At 36.6% G+C, this 17,530-nt stretch overlaps 1 protein-coding gene across 3 annotated transcripts in view; it reads left to right on the top strand.

The window, feature by feature from the left end:
* MPP7 (membrane palmitoylated protein 7) overlaps positions 1-9,146 on the top strand; it is a 292,930-nt gene extending 283,784 nt beyond the window's left edge. For 2 of the 3 annotated variants that reach the window (XM_025396590.1, XM_025396588.1), the window contains 4 exons: positions 478-571; positions 1,625-1,733; positions 3,596-3,739; positions 5,891-9,146. In XM_025396590.1, the coding sequence (XP_025252375.1) occupies positions 478-571; positions 1,625-1,733; positions 3,596-3,739; positions 5,891-6,070 (527 nt within the window). In that variant the 3' untranslated portion in view covers positions 6,071-9,146. Of the gene's footprint in view, positions 1-477; positions 709-1,624; positions 1,734-3,595; positions 3,740-5,890 lie in introns of all 3 variants that reach the window. The other variant, XR_003121129.1, reaches the window with a different exon arrangement.
* The last annotated feature ends 8,384 nt before the right edge of the window (positions 9,147-17,530 follow it).

Raw genomic sequence — 17,530 nt, forward strand, 5'->3', positions numbered from 1 at the left:
TATTTGGCTTCACTTGGCTGGTAAAACAAGCTTTGATGGCATACCCACTATGTTCCATGAGAGGAAGAGAGTCAAACAGTTTCAGAGTTTACCTCACAACTTAGTGGTTAATAGATTTGCTTTAATGAATAAAGATCAATAAAGATAATAAGCATATTATTTGCAAAAAAGGTTTTTTTCCTCAGGAGTTTAAATACCACTCTTATATCAGGTTACAGAGCCTTCAAAATAGCGAATAATAGCAGAGACATACAATGCAATTAACTTTTCAATCCATCTTCAAATCAATATAATTTTAATAACAGTGGAAAATCTGGATTTATAACAGCTTACCATATTTTCTGAGCTAATTTGCTTTTTAAATACATTTTTAACTCCTGTTGAAAAAACTAATTAAATACACTTGATTTCTTTTTTAGTATTTTCCTTAAGGTGGCTGATATGGGCTTTTCTCAACTCCTTTTCATTAAACTGTAGATACTACCAGAGCAAGAAGAAGCCAGGAGAGTGATGGTGTTGAATACATTTTCATTTCCAAGCATTTGTTTGAGACAGATGTACAAAATAACAAGTATGTGGACACTTTTGAGAATTTTCATGTGACTGTTTTGTATAAGCACATGCCTGTCCAGTTTTAGACAACTGAGAGTTCTCCTCCATTTAAAATGTATTTTAATTATCATAATAATATTTGAAACAGATGAAAAGGCAATCATTTGGTTGATAATTATTGTTAATCTTCACCTCTAATTTTTAGTAACCTGGATTTGCTTCATTTCTATAAAATATATCGACACTGTTTTGCAGAATGAGGGAAGGTTGTAAGTGTCTTATTCTGACCTCCTTCTGGCCCACTAATTGAATCTTAACATATAATTTGGATTGAATTTTACTTCGAAAACTAATGAACAACTGGGTAGTGTATCACTAGCTCCAGCATCTGCTTCACACACCTGCATCTCATTCTCTCATTGGCTCTTCAAAAAATTGAAATGATGATAATAAACTTGCTGGTACCATCTCCTCTAGCTAGCTCCAAGCCCACCCCAGTGCCTCCTGCCCGGGTTTTCCATCTGCTGAGGCACGAATATTTTAGGGCATCAGAAGCAATATGTGTTTTAATGCAGGATTATGGGATTTTATTGAAACATCGAAATGCTTTTCTCGCGTTTGGCGCAGTGATTGTGTTTTTATAGCACATGATCGGCTGCCCTGGCTCCATTAGCCACCACCCAGTGCCTCTAGTTCTGAAGCCGGGCTGGGTTACTCTGTAGCGTGCAATGAAATTCCAGTAGTTTCTATTGTTTGGCTTATTCACCATTTTATTGCATTGCATTAGTTCTGAAAAAGAAAGGGGGTGATGGAAAACATTAGAGCCCTACTAGACTAAAGTACTTTTTTTTCTGTTTAAGTGTAATTTAAGCAAGTGTTATTGATTTGAAAATGTAAAATAAAAGATTTTTTAAAAACTGACATTTTGAAATACTTGGCTCTGTTTATATTATTAAACACAGTTTAAAAAAATTACATGTTCAGCAGAAATGTCTTTTACCTATGAATTTAACTTGCCACCTATAATTTTTTTAAATTCACAAATGATTCTGATGCATCTAATTTTTTACAGGTTTATTGAATATGGAGAATATAAAAACAACTACTACGGCACAAGCATAGACTCAGTTCGGTCTGTCCTTGCTAAAAACAAAGTTTGTTTGTTGGATGTTCAGCCTCATGTAAGTAAACAATGAACTATTCAATACCTTCCTGACCCATGTCATCTACAGCACCTCATGTGAGCATTTCAATATGAAATAAATAAAAAGTCAACCCACTTTTGGCTATATGTGGCTTTTCTGAGATGGCAAAAGCATTTAAATATAATTTGAGACATGTTTGGTAGAAAAAAAAAAGCCCATAATATTATTAGAAAGAGAAGTGGAGGAAGCTCCAAGACCTGTGTTTGTAACTCTTATTTATATTCAGTTATTGTCAAGTAGAGCAACTCTTAGATATTTCTATCTATTCTGTATTTTTTAATAATACATCACATTGTTACATGCATAATGCATTCTTATGTGTTATGTATTAGTATCAGTGTCTATAATTTTTAACAATGGACATTTTGGTTCCAAGTCTTTGACTTGAGTTCTGTATATATCCTAGCAAATAACCCCCCACTAGAACTGAAGGGCATTTTACAGGAAATGTACTGAATGAAAGCCCCATTGTGTTGCCATATCTGCATCTGTCATCCTGGAAACTCCGTTGTGAACATTCTGAACTGAGAATTTCAGTGGATGAAGCCATTCAATTTCCTGTCAAACCATACATCTTCTAGTAGATCCCCAGTCCACAGCATTTTCCTCATCCCCCAGGGACCATGGTTTCTCCTCCCACTGATAGCTGTACCCTGGGATGAAAACCTCCAAATGCTAGAATGACCTGTGGAAGCCCTTTGCACCTCTAAAGGAGGATGAATCTGGAGTAAAAGGGTTTCAAGAATCAGGAAGGCTGCCTCGTGACTTGGGCACTGTGTCAGTCCCTTATTGCACTGCTATGAAGAAATACCTGAGACTGGGTAATTTATTTAAAAAAAAAAAAAAAAGAGGTTTAATTGGCTCACGGCTCTGCAGACTATACAGGAAGCATGATGCTGGTATCTGCTCAGCTCTGGGGAGGCCTCAGGAAACTTACAATCATGGCGGAAGGCAAAGGAGGGGTGAGCACTTCACATGGCCAGAGCAGGAGGAAGAGAGAGAGAGAGGAGCAAAGTGCCACACACTTTTAAACAACCAGGTCTCACAAGAACTGACTATTGTGATGAGAGCACCAAGGGGGATGGTGTTAAACCCTGGGAAACTGCCCCTATGATTCAGTCACATCCCACCAGGCTGCACCGCCAGCAGTGGGGATTACATTATAACATGAGATTTGGGTGTGGACACAGATCCAAACCATATCAGGCACAACAGTGAATGGGACAGTCCTGCTTCTGCAGAGCCGCTCTGCCGGTGTCCCGGGTCCAGTTGCTCTCAGACTCCCACAGTGTAGTATCAGCTCATGAAGAATAGCTTTCAACTCTCACCCTTGATTATAGATGGGTCCCCAGAAGTATAGAGTATAGAACATCAACAATTTGATGAAGGAATGTGGACAGGCATCATGGAGAGCAGGAGGCTGCCCTTGTAGGGCACTCTGAAGGATAGGGCGAAAGAGGAGAACTCCTGCCTGAAATCAGGAAGGGGCTTAAAAGGGATGGTTGGAAGACATTAATGGACAGAGGGTTATTTAACTCATCACACCTTCGGGGTATTTGATCTAAAAACCAGTTTTGTGATTTTTTTTAGTCACTTCTGTTCAATGTTAATTATGATGTATTTCAGGATATTTTTAAATGCCAAGTTACATTCCCCAGCTTCTTTTCAGAAGTGTTTGTTACATTTAATTGTCAACAGTTAATTGAATAATAGTATATTGAAAGGACTACTGATCTTAATTAAAGAATAATTTTGAGGAATTTTCTCCTTAGAAAGAAAATTCAGTAATTCATGATGCTATGGAGAAATGTGAGAAAACTTTCTTTTCTTCCTTGTAGACAGTGAAGCATTTAAGGACACTAGAATTTAAGCCCTATGTGATATTTATAAAGCCTCCATCAATAGAGCGTTTGAGAGAAACAAGAAAAAATGCAAAGATTATTTCAAGCAGAGATGACCAAGGTGCTGCAAAGCCCTTCACAGTAAGTATAGTGATGCTTGGGGGCCAGGTGTGGTGGCTCACACCTATGTAATCCCAGCACTTTGGGAGGCTGAAGCAGGAGGATCACTTGAGTCCGGGAGTTCAAGACCAACCTGGCCAACATGGTGAAACCCCATCTCTACAAAAAATATGAAAATTAGCCAGGCATGATGGTTGCACACCTGTAGTCCCAGCTACTTGGGAGGCAGAGGTGGGAAGATCACAAGAACCTCAGGAGACTGAGAGTGCAGTGAGCTGAGATCACACCACTGCACTCCAGCCTCGGCGACAGTGAGACCCTGTCTCAACAACAACCACAAAAAGCTTGGAGATAAGATGTAAGCAGTAGATACAATGTAAGATACAGTTGTATATATGAAAACATATATACAGCTGCATGTACTCGGCAAGAGTATAATAGATAAAAAAAATCAGTGAAGGAATTGTATTTAGGTATGTACCTTTTGAACAGTTACACTTTTTGTGCTTCGGTGAATGGATCTTCATATTCTTTTGACTGAAACTATTTTGTATGCTATTATGCATACATTTCGTACTATTGTAGTCTGAACATTTGTATAACATCTAGACCAATTAATTTTCAGAGCAGCCTTACTTTTAAAGCTAAAAATACCATGAGTTACTGTTACTCATTAAGAGTCCAAATAAAAAATTTAATAATTTGCCTTGCTTCTCTCCTTGTCAATAATTATATTTAGCACAGCAAAAGAAAATCACTATTTTGGGGATAGGATAAGTAGACCAATATTCCTCAGCAATAATATTTGTATTTTCTATGAGTGTTATTGGAAATGATGATTGTGGTATATTCATGACTATAATGGCTTCTGGCAAGACCTTTTATTGTTTTTGTTCTTAATCTTAATATATTCTACCTTTGGACCAAAAATCAAAAGCAAAGAAATTAAATGTCAAGAGCTTATTTTTTTCTTCCCCCTCTTAATTAGCTCATCATTAACTTTAGTCTGTATTAATTTTTGAACTGTTCATTGTGGTTACAAAATACAGATCACATTTCTGATTGCCAGTATATTTGATAAATACCTTTCTTTACATGCCAACAGTACATATCCGTTCTGAGTAGGTACTGTCATACGTTGTTAGTTACTCAGGCTCTTGATCAACACTAAAATTAAATTTTCTGTCATCGTGAAATCTTATGTGACAATGAAATGCAGACTCAAATTATTTCAGCATGTTGCAACATAAAGATTTATTGTACTATTTAGACATTTTAAAGGTTTCTCAATGAAGATAAGAAAGGATAACATATTCTTAGGATTTGGCTCTCTTACATTTATGTTATATAGCCAACTAAAATACTTCCTGGCTTTAAAAATGTGAGACACGAAGGCTCTTGAAACACTTTTAATGAGACATCAAAAGAACACGGTAATCAGCCGGGTGCGGTGGCTCACGCCTGTGATCCCAGCATTTTGGGAGGCTGAGGCAGGTGGATCACTTGAGGTCAGGAGTTCCAGACCAGCCTGGCCAACATGGAGAAACTCCATCTCTACTGAAAATATAAAAATTAGCCAGGCGTGGCGGCGCGCTCCTGCAATTCCAGCTACTCAGGAGACTGAGGCAGGAGGATAGCTTGGACCCGGGAGGCAGAGGTTGTGGTGAGCTGGGATTGCACCACTGCACCCCAACCTGGGCGACAGAGTGAGATTCTGTCTCAAAACAAAAAACAAAAAACATGGTAATCATCCTTTTACAAATTTGTCCAACTCTGAAAAAGGAGTTTATATTATAAATTCCTTCCTATGAATAAGCATAAATAATGCAGCCAAAACATCAGAGTAAACAATTCTTTCCTCCAATAGCTATTTTAATACTGACAGTTCCACATAATGATGACTTACTGACTCATTATCCTGCAATTCAGTTAAGGCAGGAGTTTTGACTCTTGCCAGAGTAGTTTTTTGTTACAAGCAAATCATAGAAATAGTATTAGAAATTGTGGCTTCTGAAGCACTTGTGGTTAAAGAGGATGACTTTTATTTCTGGCTGAGGGGAAAGACTGAACGCAGAACAGCATTAGGTAAACCAATTGTAGAATGTTTGCATTGATGTGAAGTGAGGTAATGGCCTGGTTAACCAATTATTTTTTTAATACTTCCTTTTGTAGGAAGAAGATTTTCAAGAAATGATTAAATCTGCACAGATAATGGAAAGTCAATATGGTCATCTTTTTGACAAAATTATAATAAATGATGACCTCACCGTGGCATTCAATGAGCTCAAAACAACTTTTGACAAATTAGAGACAGAGACCCATTGGGTACCAGTGAGCTGGTTACATTCGTAACTAAGAGAAATTTCCATAATCGTCTTTTTTTATAGAGTGCATGATGAAATCAGTTACTGTTTTGGTAGGGGGTTTGTAAATCTATATCACTGTCATTGATGTACAATCTTGATTCAAGTTGAATGCTGGTTTTGTTTGTATCTTTTTACAGCCTTATTTCAAACACCATGTGTGAGTATAAGATCAGAAATCAAAATGTGCACGGTACTGTATTCTAAGCAAAACCTCAAACTTTCTAGTTGTCTTTAATACAGCTCTCTCTCCAAGATGAGGCTGAAATTTTCAGAGAGACCTAGCTAGAGGCTTAGTATGTATTGGAATTCAGCGCTTCTGCTGGTCTCTGGTGTGGCGGCTGCCGTTGAGTTTGAATGTTAGCTGTTGAAGGTATCAATTCAGCATCCATGAGCAGCTTTCAGACAGACAGGTCAGCTTTGCCCTTTCTGGGTGGACCATCACAGATTTAGCCGGGCAGGTGGTAAGGCGTCCTCCTACTATTCAAAAAGTATAGACTTTTTCTTACATATTTGCGATACATTCACAGTGTGTGCATTTTAAAATAATTCTTAAAGGAGTAACTGAAATTTTACCTTGAGTGAATGACCTTCATAATATAGCTTGAGAAGTCCTTTTGAGTACCTGTCAGTGACTCAACAAACATTTAATAAGGGAAAGTAGACTTTAAACAGTTATTGTGTACGTAACTAAAAGCCTTTCCTTGTGGGATTAATATCAGAATGGTAGTCTTGTGGCAAGAAATGATTACAAAGGATATTTTTATTTGTAAATCCCCAGAAGACAATTTATGAAGTCACCCAAAACGTTATTTTAGCTGGTTTTGGATTTTTCCAATAAATTAGAAGGATTTCTATTCTAAAACATGTAAAACAGGTTTTACGTATTACTGATACAATTAAAGATTATTTTTCATCTGTGTGCAATAGGTCACCCCTCTCTTTAAATTGCTCTGAGATATATTTTAGAAAACTTTTCATGTAATGTTATTTCTTTGTCATCAAAATGATTGTTAACACTGTCCAGACACCATCCTAACCTTGCCATTGTTAAAGAAGTTTAAGAAAGACTCCTATATTGTAAATATTTAGATGGGATCTCTCACTTTTCTTTGATACTACTGATTTTCAGCAAGTGAATTATATAGTTCAAAATGCTAGAAATGTCTATATGTTCTATAAGAGAAAGCATATCCTGCCATTCTTGCATGCAGTGAAGCCCTGCCAGTCGAAAATCATTGCATCTGTGACTTTCAAAGAGGAAAAAAAAATGTTATTTTTTTTTGATTTGTAAAGAGAGTTTAAATGTCATGTGAAAAAAATAGAATGTAGTAAAATTTTATATATTTATGAAATATTTGAAAGGCATATTTTTTTAAATATCAAATGGGGCTATTCATAAAATCAATTGATTGTATGTCAAGATGTCCTAATTTAAAAGAGTAGTTTTATAAATCATGGTCAACATTCCATGTAAATATTTGAGCTTTACACAGATAGATCCAAGTGCACGATCTGTGCACTGCACATTTGATAGCATTATTCACTGGTTTTCCTTCAGACTTGTCAAGTTCATATTAGAAACAGAGACAAAAACCACTCCAATGGCCTTGACACATAGTCACACCAAAATAGATAATCAGACGAAGTATTATATAACAACATGATCCAGACAGTGAGTTCTAAGTGTATTAATTAAATAGCAGAAATTTTGTTTTTAAAAAATGAAAGAGGGAGGGTTGCCAATCTGAAGTCTTAAGTAGATTGTTTGGGTAGCATATTTCCTTCTTTGAACATTGTCTAAAATTTTCTATAAATCAAGACTTCTTGTACAAAGAATGATGGGAAATATGTAATAATTCAGGCAATCGCCTGAGTAATTTAGGCAGTCCAAATTCTTTACCCTGAAATACCCACATTAAAAAAAAAATTGCAGATAATTGCTTCAGTTATTTACTTTGGGGACAGAGATGTAGTGTAAAGTGGGAGAAACTGAGTCCTTTTATGGTGGTGGTAATAAGATGTTATAAAAATATAACGTTTTAAAAAAGAAAGGTCCAGACCTTTGTTTATTTAAGGGCAGAGCTAGAACAATATTTTTTAAATAATGGGGGAAAAAAGGGGGCCCTTTGGCAATTTTAGAAATCAGGTAGTATACTTTTTTTTTTTTTTTTTTTGAGACAGGGTCTTGCTATGTTGCTGAGGCTGGTCTTGAACTCCTGGGCTCAAGCAGTCCTCCTGCCTTGGCCTCCCAAAGTGCTGGGATTACAGGTGTGATCCACCGTGCCCAGCCTGTAGACATAGTCTTAAAAATGGTGTTTACATGGCCATCTTGATGCTTAGAAAGATACTTGATTAAAATTTAATAAGGCAGGGCCAACTCCGAGAGTGTATCGATAACGGCAGCAGAAAGGCCCTGAATTCTGAACTTTCTTCCCCCAGCCTCCTTCTCCAGCAAGGAGAATAGCACTCCTCCCTTGAGAAACCAGCTCCCTAAGTTGGAGTCACTATGTAAGAGAAGAGGAATGTTCACTTTTTAAAAGTCATGTATTTAAAATTCAAGACCAAAAAGGAAATTCTGTACTCCTATTATTGACTATAGTCAATGAAACATAAAAACGTGAAATTAAAATTTAATTTTTTACCCTTATTTTACTGACCAATATGGAATTCTTGGTATCTCGAAGGCTGACCTTCCTGGTATTGTGTAATGATTGAATGTATCTAAACTGTAATAATTTGAAATTGACAGACCTTCTCAGACTTAACAAAACTATGTTCTTAAAATCTTTCTAAAGATACAGATTTTTATTATTTATTTTATTTTGACTAGGAAGGATTTATAAATAAATGTAATGAAAAATCTTTGATCTTAATAAAATACCTTCAAACAATGTGTGTACTTGAAAATTGTTTTTGCACTTGGATATTCTATTTTATTATACTACTATTCTGATCTATTCCATTATATTATTTCCCATGGTAGAACAAATTCTATTTTCTACTGTGATATGAAGTGATGTAATTGAACTTGCCATGTCTAAAATTAAATTTCATATTTTTTTTCAGTCAAACACTGCTTTCATCAAGGCTGTTGGGGAGATGGAATTCACTAGTGGTGTTCTTACCCATACAGTCCAGCAATTTAAAAATGTGGAGAACCTCAGTGGGGAAGGAAGAATTAGGACCATCAATGATGGGAACACACCTCCCCCACTCCCCACCTCCTCTCCTCCTCCCCACTAGGAATCAGTGTCACACAAATCCTCTTCCTGAGCTCCAGTTAGGCGAAACTCAGCTTTTACAACCGTGCATATAGGAACAAATTGTTACCTGCTATGCAAACTAGCTAGCATTGGCCTTGCTTCAGTCCTCGAGCCAGTTAGCCCCAGCTCTGCATCCACAGAAAGGTTGCTCTTAAGAGCATTTAAAAGCATTTAAGAGCATGGGATCTGGAGTCAGAATTCTTCAGTTCGCATTCTGGTTTTGCCTGTTTCCAGCTCTGCAGCCTTGGGAAAATCATTGAACCTCTCTGTTTTTCATTTTCTCATCAGAAAAAAATAGGGGTAAGAACAGTGATTACCCCATGGGATTGGTGTGGGCATGAAATGAAAGAATCCATGTATCCTTAGAACAAAACCTGGGACAGAATTGTTTAATAATTGTGAGCTCCTGTTGTATAATGGTCATTATCACATCACACAATTTAAAAATAGCTGTGTAACTATTCTCAACCACCCTACATAAAGTTTCCCTATTAGTAAACCCACTGGAAGTTTACAATAAATAATTTATTAGAAGCTTTATTTTTTATTTTTTTGAGGCGGAGTCTCGCTCTGTCACCCAGGCTGGAGTGCAGTGGCGCGATCTCAGCTCACTGCAAGCTCCGCCTCCCGGGTTCACGCCATTCTCCTGCCTCAGCCTCCCGAGTAGCTGGGACTACAGGCGCCCGCCACCACGCCCGGCTAATTTTTTGTATTTTTAGTAGAGATGGGGTTTTACCGTGCTAGCCACAATGGTCTCAATTTCCTGACCTCGTGATCCGCCCGCCTCGGCCTCCCAAAGTGCTGGGATTACAGGCGTGAGCCACCGCGTCTGGCCAGAAGCTTTATTACTTTTTTTTAAATGTCATAGCTTCCTACCAAGTGATACATCAGGAACTAATTAGGTAATCCCCAATAGGAAGGGAATCAATTTTTATTTTTAACCACTGGGTATGCAATGTAACTGATAACAATTAGAAATGTCCCTTAATTGTATTAATGCCGTTTCTTCTGCTGCCACCCTTTTATCCCCAAATGCGTGTTCAGTTACACTTAAGCTTCTGGAGGGCAGAAAATATTTTACTTTTGTCCAAAAGAACTATCTTATTTATACACATAGGCCTAATCACTGCCTGGCCAAATTATACTTATTAATCATAGAACATCTTTATAATTTCCATACATGATGTCATTTAATACCACATGTATCTTACATGGAAGATATTATCTTCATATTTTACAGTGGAGCAAACTGAGCAGCAGGGCTGGAGTACCTTGCCCAGGGTGACATTGGTGATGAGGAGTGGAATCAGGGATGGAATGTCATCTGGCATCCTTCAGCTCCATGCTGTTACCACTGCATTGTGCTTCATGGGGTTTCTGTAAGTTGAGCTAAAGCTGGGAACAAGTTAAGATTTGGGTAATTAGGGGAGTGATTGTTCACACTTATGCACATGCAGTTGGTGAAGAATTTTCTCAAAACACTGTTGCTTTAGTCAGATACAACTTTATGTTTCCATGCCTGTATAAATGGGTTCATCTTCAAACAATGGCTATTATCAGAAATTTATAAAAAGCTTAGATAGCATACTATGAAATTTTGTGTTAAGTCTGCCTGAGTTCCAGTCCCTACTCAAGACTGGCCTCAGTCAATCATGATAATCTCTTTGTAGTGATTTATCTGGGCCAGTCATGCTACCAGTTCCAGGTCATGTCTGTGGGAGGAGCTATGAGAAAGACACTTTTCTCTGATTTAAACAAACAACTGCATGAAATGAAAATCCTTTATGGTCCTATCCTCATCTTTCTGCTTGAGATGCTCAATTATGTTGTGATGCTTGTCAATATGACAGCTGTAATCCTAACCCTGCATCAGAGGATGATAAAGGCCAATGTACTAAGGATGACTGAGTGAAAAAGATCCTAAATCCATAATATTGAACTGCTGCACCAATCCTGGGACTTCCTTCCTCTAACTCTTAAATTAAAAAAAAAAAAAAATGTTCTGATGGTTTAAGTCATGGCCTCCTTGCTGCTGAAAGCATTCCTAATTTGAAACGGTATTCATGAGCAACTCAGGCCATTCTCAATATCTACTTTTCACTTAGCAAAAGTTGTCCTTTTGCTCAGCGGTCACACGCCCTGCTTTGATACAATTACTGAGCGTCAATACACTCTATAGAATGGTCCAATGCAAGACATTCCATTTAAATTTTATTTTTCTCAGGTTTCATTTCTTTTTCCTGCTCAATATGGATAAGAATTTAACCTTAAAATTCAAGTTCAGAAAAAATTTGTTCTTAATGTTTTTGGATTTACAAATGTATGATGGTTCTGTTCTATTAGTCACTCAAAATATGTTATAAATTAAAAGGCTGACTAAACACTGCAGAGTCTACCATTTCAAACAAAGTAATGCTTGTTTAATTGTTTAATTTGATTCGGACAAGAATTATACCAAAAGGTTCCATTTGTTAAGCCCTTGCTCTGTGCCCGGCATTGCGCAGCATTGCTACTTAGTTGTAGATAAGCTGTTTGTGATCATCAGTTTCACTTAAACATAGAAAAGTTCTAAATAGAAATATATTTGAATAACTACAAAATATAGCTACAAAACATCTATTGCTGTAAATGTTAAAGGAACGCAATGTAGCATAAAGTAAAAACTTTTGAAAATATATTACTATTAGGAATCTAGAAGATATCACAATAACAAGGATGGAAGAAGGAAGGAAGCAATATAAATGTACGTAAATATCAGTTAAGTAATTATTTTTTAAGAATGTGACCGGCTTGGGCAACATGGTGAAACCCTGTATCTACAAAGAAAAAAGGAAAAAAAAAGAGCCGGGAATGGTGGCGAGCACTGGTAGTCCCAGCTACTCAGGAAGCTGAGGTGGGAGGATCATTTTAGCCTGGGAAGTCACCGCCGTGAGCCGTGATCGCGCCACTGCACTCCAGCCTGGGTGATGGAGTGAGAGACCCTGTCTCAAAAAACGACAAAAAAAAAATTGAAAGCAATTTCCAGTGGGACTATAATTAAATACAAAGAATCAAAAAGAGAATCCATAAAACGAGATGACAGAAGCAAGACCAACTGTATCTCTAACAAGAGATTTAAATGGCATAAATTCATGTATTGAGACGTTTCAACTACATTGAAAAATGAAACCAACTGTATGCTTCCAGATGAGAAAGATTTTAAGTGAGAGGATTAACTACAATATGCCAGGCAGATGCAGACAGAAAGCAGAGAGCACAAAAGAACAAAACAAAACAAAAAACCAGAGTTGAAGTCAATGCTTATTAATTGGGTCAAAAAGTTGTTCTTTAGTAATTAATGCTATGAGCCACTACAAGAAGAGCATTGAAGGCCTAAAACAAAACATGAGAAACATAATCAACAAAACCACATTACTTGATAATCTGTAAAACACATCTCTCAGACCATGAAGAAAAATGGTTATAGAGGGTCTGAATGTCATAATTCTTCAGGCTGATGTCATAGCATTTTATGGATTCTCTTTTAGATTCTCTGTATTTAATTTTAGTCCCACAGGGAATTGTTTTCATAGCTATGTCATAGCTATGGAAAGAGAATTTTGTCCTGAAAATGAGATTACATCTCATCAAGCATTTACAAAACGAAATTCTGAAGTAGGCCACAGAAAAGCCTCGTTAAACTCCAAAATACTTAAATACCTCAAATTACGTTTTATGACCCTAGTCCAATAGAACTAGAAGCAAACAGCAAATATAAACTGAAAAGGGACCTAGAAATAAAAAAATTTAGAGTATTCTGATCAAGGAAATAAAAATGAAATTGCAGATTATCCAGAAAATAACACTGAAATCAGAATCTATGGAATCTGAGTAAAACTGAGCTCAAGAAAATTTGTCGCTTTGAAAACTTTTCTAAGAAAAAAATAAAAATAAACATTGGCTCAAGCAACTTGGGAAAGAATAACACGAGTGGTACTGTATTTTGGCTAGGTTATTATATACACTGAATTTTCCAGGAATGCACTACCATGTAAATCAAAGGGAGATTGTACTTCATTTTTTTTTTCAGAACTTTACTAAGAGATTTTTTTTTTTTTTTTTAACCATTTTGGAACATCATGTCACCAATTGCAATGCAACACATGGCATTTGAGTCTCCACTGACCCCTCTCGTTTGTCCACACCTTCGCTGTGGCACACACAGTAACTACATCCATTCAATTTCTGTTTTCGTCTACAGAAGTGCTGCTTGAGCCTTTATGTACGAAAATATGTCTTATTTTCAATGGTTTTCCTTTTGTTTATCTCTTCCTTTACAATAGGGTTTCTTGCCGTTGATGTAGATTATTCCAGTGGACTTCATTTCGGGACAGCAAAAGGAATATTACAACACTTCTTTTACAGAAAGGGATCCCTGTGTGGGCTGGGTGGAGTCTCGCTGCTTCTGATATGTGGCCATTTAAATCCCATCTGTTTTTCCCCTTTGAGGTTCACCGGCTCATCCTGTTTTAATATTTTAGGGTAATTAATATGTAACAGCATAAATTAGTACCCCCGGACATACTACTGCTATGAACAGACTGTTAAAGATGAAAATAACTGTAATGTTGAAATATTTTCAAAAAGAATGCGATTGAATAAAATAATAGACATTACCACAGACCTAAATATTAAATCAAAAGATTAACCTGATAGACTCTTCGAGAACATAATTTTTAAAAGATAAGGGATGAAAACAGAATATGTTGAGACATGGATAGTAGATCCAAGAGACCCACTGTCCACCTAATAGGATTTCCTATTAAGCTAAAGACGTGAAATGAACAATACAGTAAATTTCCCTAAATTGAAGATAACATCTTCAGACTTAAATCTCCATTCACTGACCTACTACAGTGTTGCAAAAAGATCCAGACACTTCTTCCTGGAATTTGTGACCTCCTGTAATAGAGAATCCTATAAGCTCAGAGAAACAGAAAGAGAGAGAATGATATGGATAGGCTTTGTGTTCCCACCCAAATCTCATCTTGAATTGTAATCCCCAGGTGTTGAGGAAGAGACCTGGTGGGAGGTGATTGGATCATGGTGGCAGTTTCCCCCATGCTGTTCTTGTGATGATAAGTGAGTTCTCAGGAGATCTGATGGCTTTATAAGGGGCTCTTCCCCCTTTACTTCCACACACACTCTCTCTCTCACCTACCATCATGTAAGATGTGCCTGCTTCCCTTTCCACCATGATTGTAAGTTTACTGAGGCCTCCCAAGCCATGCCTCCTGTATAGCCTGTGGAACTGTGAGTAATCAAACCTCTTTCCTTTATAAATTATGCAGTCTCAGGTGTTTCTTTATAGCAGTGTGAGAATGAACTAATATATATATGTGTATGTACACATATATTTTTTATATATATATACACACACACACTCACAGAGGTGGGGAGAGGGAGGAGAGAAAGAGAGAAGAAAGAGATGTTACTTATAAAGAAATACAAAATCTGCTAGGCCTCAAACATCTCATCTGCAATAGGATAGTAGATGACAAAACCCATATCATATACTGTGGGGAAAATAAATCTAAGCCTAGAGTTCTGTAACCATTCAGACTATCATTAGGAGCAACAATAAATAAGCTCAGATGTTTTTACCACGCCTATATTCTTCCTGGAAGCAAAGGCTCAAAGATGCACTTCAGCATTGAAAATAAATTCATGAATGAAGAAGACATGAATACAAGCAAAATAAGTAAAAGAATCAGGAAAACTTAGGACAATACTAAATAAGAAGGATTTACATTCAAATCATGGCTATACCGTTTCCTAGCTATTACATCATGCAAACTACTTAACCTTCTTGAACCTTCATTTCCTAATCTATAAAACAGAAGTAATAATAAGAGTGATACAATAGGGCTCATTAAAATACTCTACCTAAAGCCCTTAGGACAGTGCTTGGCATCGGGTAAATGTTCAGTAGATGTTAGCTATTATTATAATCAATGATGGACTTCAAATTGCTAAAAAATTTTTGGAGGCCAATTTTGCAGTTCCATCAAATGTTATAATACTCATGCCATGTCCCTGAACCAAACAGCTACCATGCACACTCATATTTGTGTAGCAATGTTAATCGCAGTAGAATTTATTGTGGAAAAAATTTAAATCAATCTCTTGTTAGTGAGGGAATAACAAACAATGATATAATATAGTTTTCATTACTATATCACTGTTTTAAAATATGGGGTGGTTTTTTTGCATTATATTATTAATGCAAAAAGGTATATATATAATGCAAATGTATATAATGCAAAAAGGTATACAATATTGTGTATTATAATATAATATATAATATCACTTATAAGTAATATATCAAAAATATATTTATTATATATTATACACAATATGTATACTACATATAATGTATTATATATAATATGTATTATGTACATTATAATACATGTATATATTATATATTATATAATCCATGTATTATTACAATATATATTATAATGTACATAAAAATCGTGTGTATATATTGGCATGGAAGGATGTTACATTCTCATATGTAAAGATACATATTAAATGGTATGGAAACGTACAAATCAATTGTTAATGGTGTATATACACCTGGGAGTGTGGAGGTGCTGATGAGAATGTACTTTTCTGTTATTTGAATTGGTTTTTATTTAGCATTGTGTTTTGCATGGCTATAAAGAAATACCTGACACTGGGTAATTTATAATATAAAGAAAAGAGGTTCTGCAGGCTCTACAAGAAGCATGGTGCCAGCATCTGCTTCTGGTGTGGGCTTCAGGGAGCTTTACTCATGGTGGAAGAGGCTGAGGCAAGAGGATGACTTGAGCACAGGAGTTCAAGGCTGCAGTGAGCTGTGATTGTGCCACTGTACTCCAGCCTGGGTGACAGAGCAAGACCTTGTTTCTAAAAAAATTAAAAAAAGAAATCTGATTCACCTGGAAATGAGGATCTAGAGTTCGAGAAAAATGAAAAATAATATGTATATATGTATCTAATATATATATATGCAGTAGAGAGAGAGAGACAGACAGACATAGTAGAGACACGGTCTCACTATGTTGCCCAGGCTTTTCCCAAACTTCTGGCCTCAGGCAATGTCCCTGCCTTGGCTTCTCAAGGTGCCGGGATTACAAGTGTGAGCCACCATATCCAGCCTCTAGATTTTCTTTCTGTTGATTAACTCTCACATGGAAAAAGGCCACCGGTACCTGTCAGTTTTGTACCAGAGATGCCTCTTCTTCACCCGCTGCCACTAACTCATCATCTCTTGCTGGACTTATTTCAACATACTCTAACAGGCTCCTCTTCTGCAGTTTTACCCTGGTGTCATTTATCTTCAATATTTCCTGCTTGAGCGATTTTTCTAAAACATAGATTTGATTATGATACTCTCTTGCTTAAATTTCTTCAGTGTCTTACAGCTCAATAAACAAATGGGCAAATGATTTGAATATATATATATATATATAGAACTATCCAATAAGTGTATCTAGAAAGATGCTCAACCTTATTAGTCAACGGGGAAATGCAAATTGAAATCACAATGAGACACCATTATTCACCTATCAGGTTGATTACAGTTAAAAAGACTGATCATGGCAAGTGCTGTAGGGAAGGTGCACTTTGGGAAGGTGCACTGTAGGGATGATGCAGCCGCTTTGGAAAACAATTTTGCAGTTTCTGAAATTAAATACACTACTATGTAGTGCAACTATTTAATTCCTAGACATTTACCAAAGAGAAATGGAAGCACACATTCACATAAAGACTTGTATGCAAATGTCCGTACCAGCATTATTTGTAATTGCCTCAAACTGGAAACAAACTAAATATCTATCAACAGGCTAAAGAGTAAACAAATCATGGTCTATGCATACAATGGAATGGCACTCCACAATAAAAAGGAATACACTAATGAAACATGCAATCAATATGGATGAATCTCAAAATCATTATGCTGGAGGAAACAGACCGAGAGAGAGAGAGAGAGAGAGAGAGCACATACGATATGGTTCCATTTATAGAAAATTTTGGAAAATGTAAAGCAACCTAAAATAACAACACATAGATTAGTGATTGCCAGGATATGTGGGAGGGGATGGGGAGAAAAAGAGGGATTACCAATGGGTACAAGTAAACATTTGGGAATAATG

Source organism: Theropithecus gelada, chromosome 9 (assembly GCF_003255815.1).
Source record: "Theropithecus gelada isolate Dixy chromosome 9, Tgel_1.0, whole genome shotgun sequence".
Classification (NCBI taxonomy): Eukaryota; Metazoa; Chordata; class Mammalia; order Primates; family Cercopithecidae; genus Theropithecus; species Theropithecus gelada.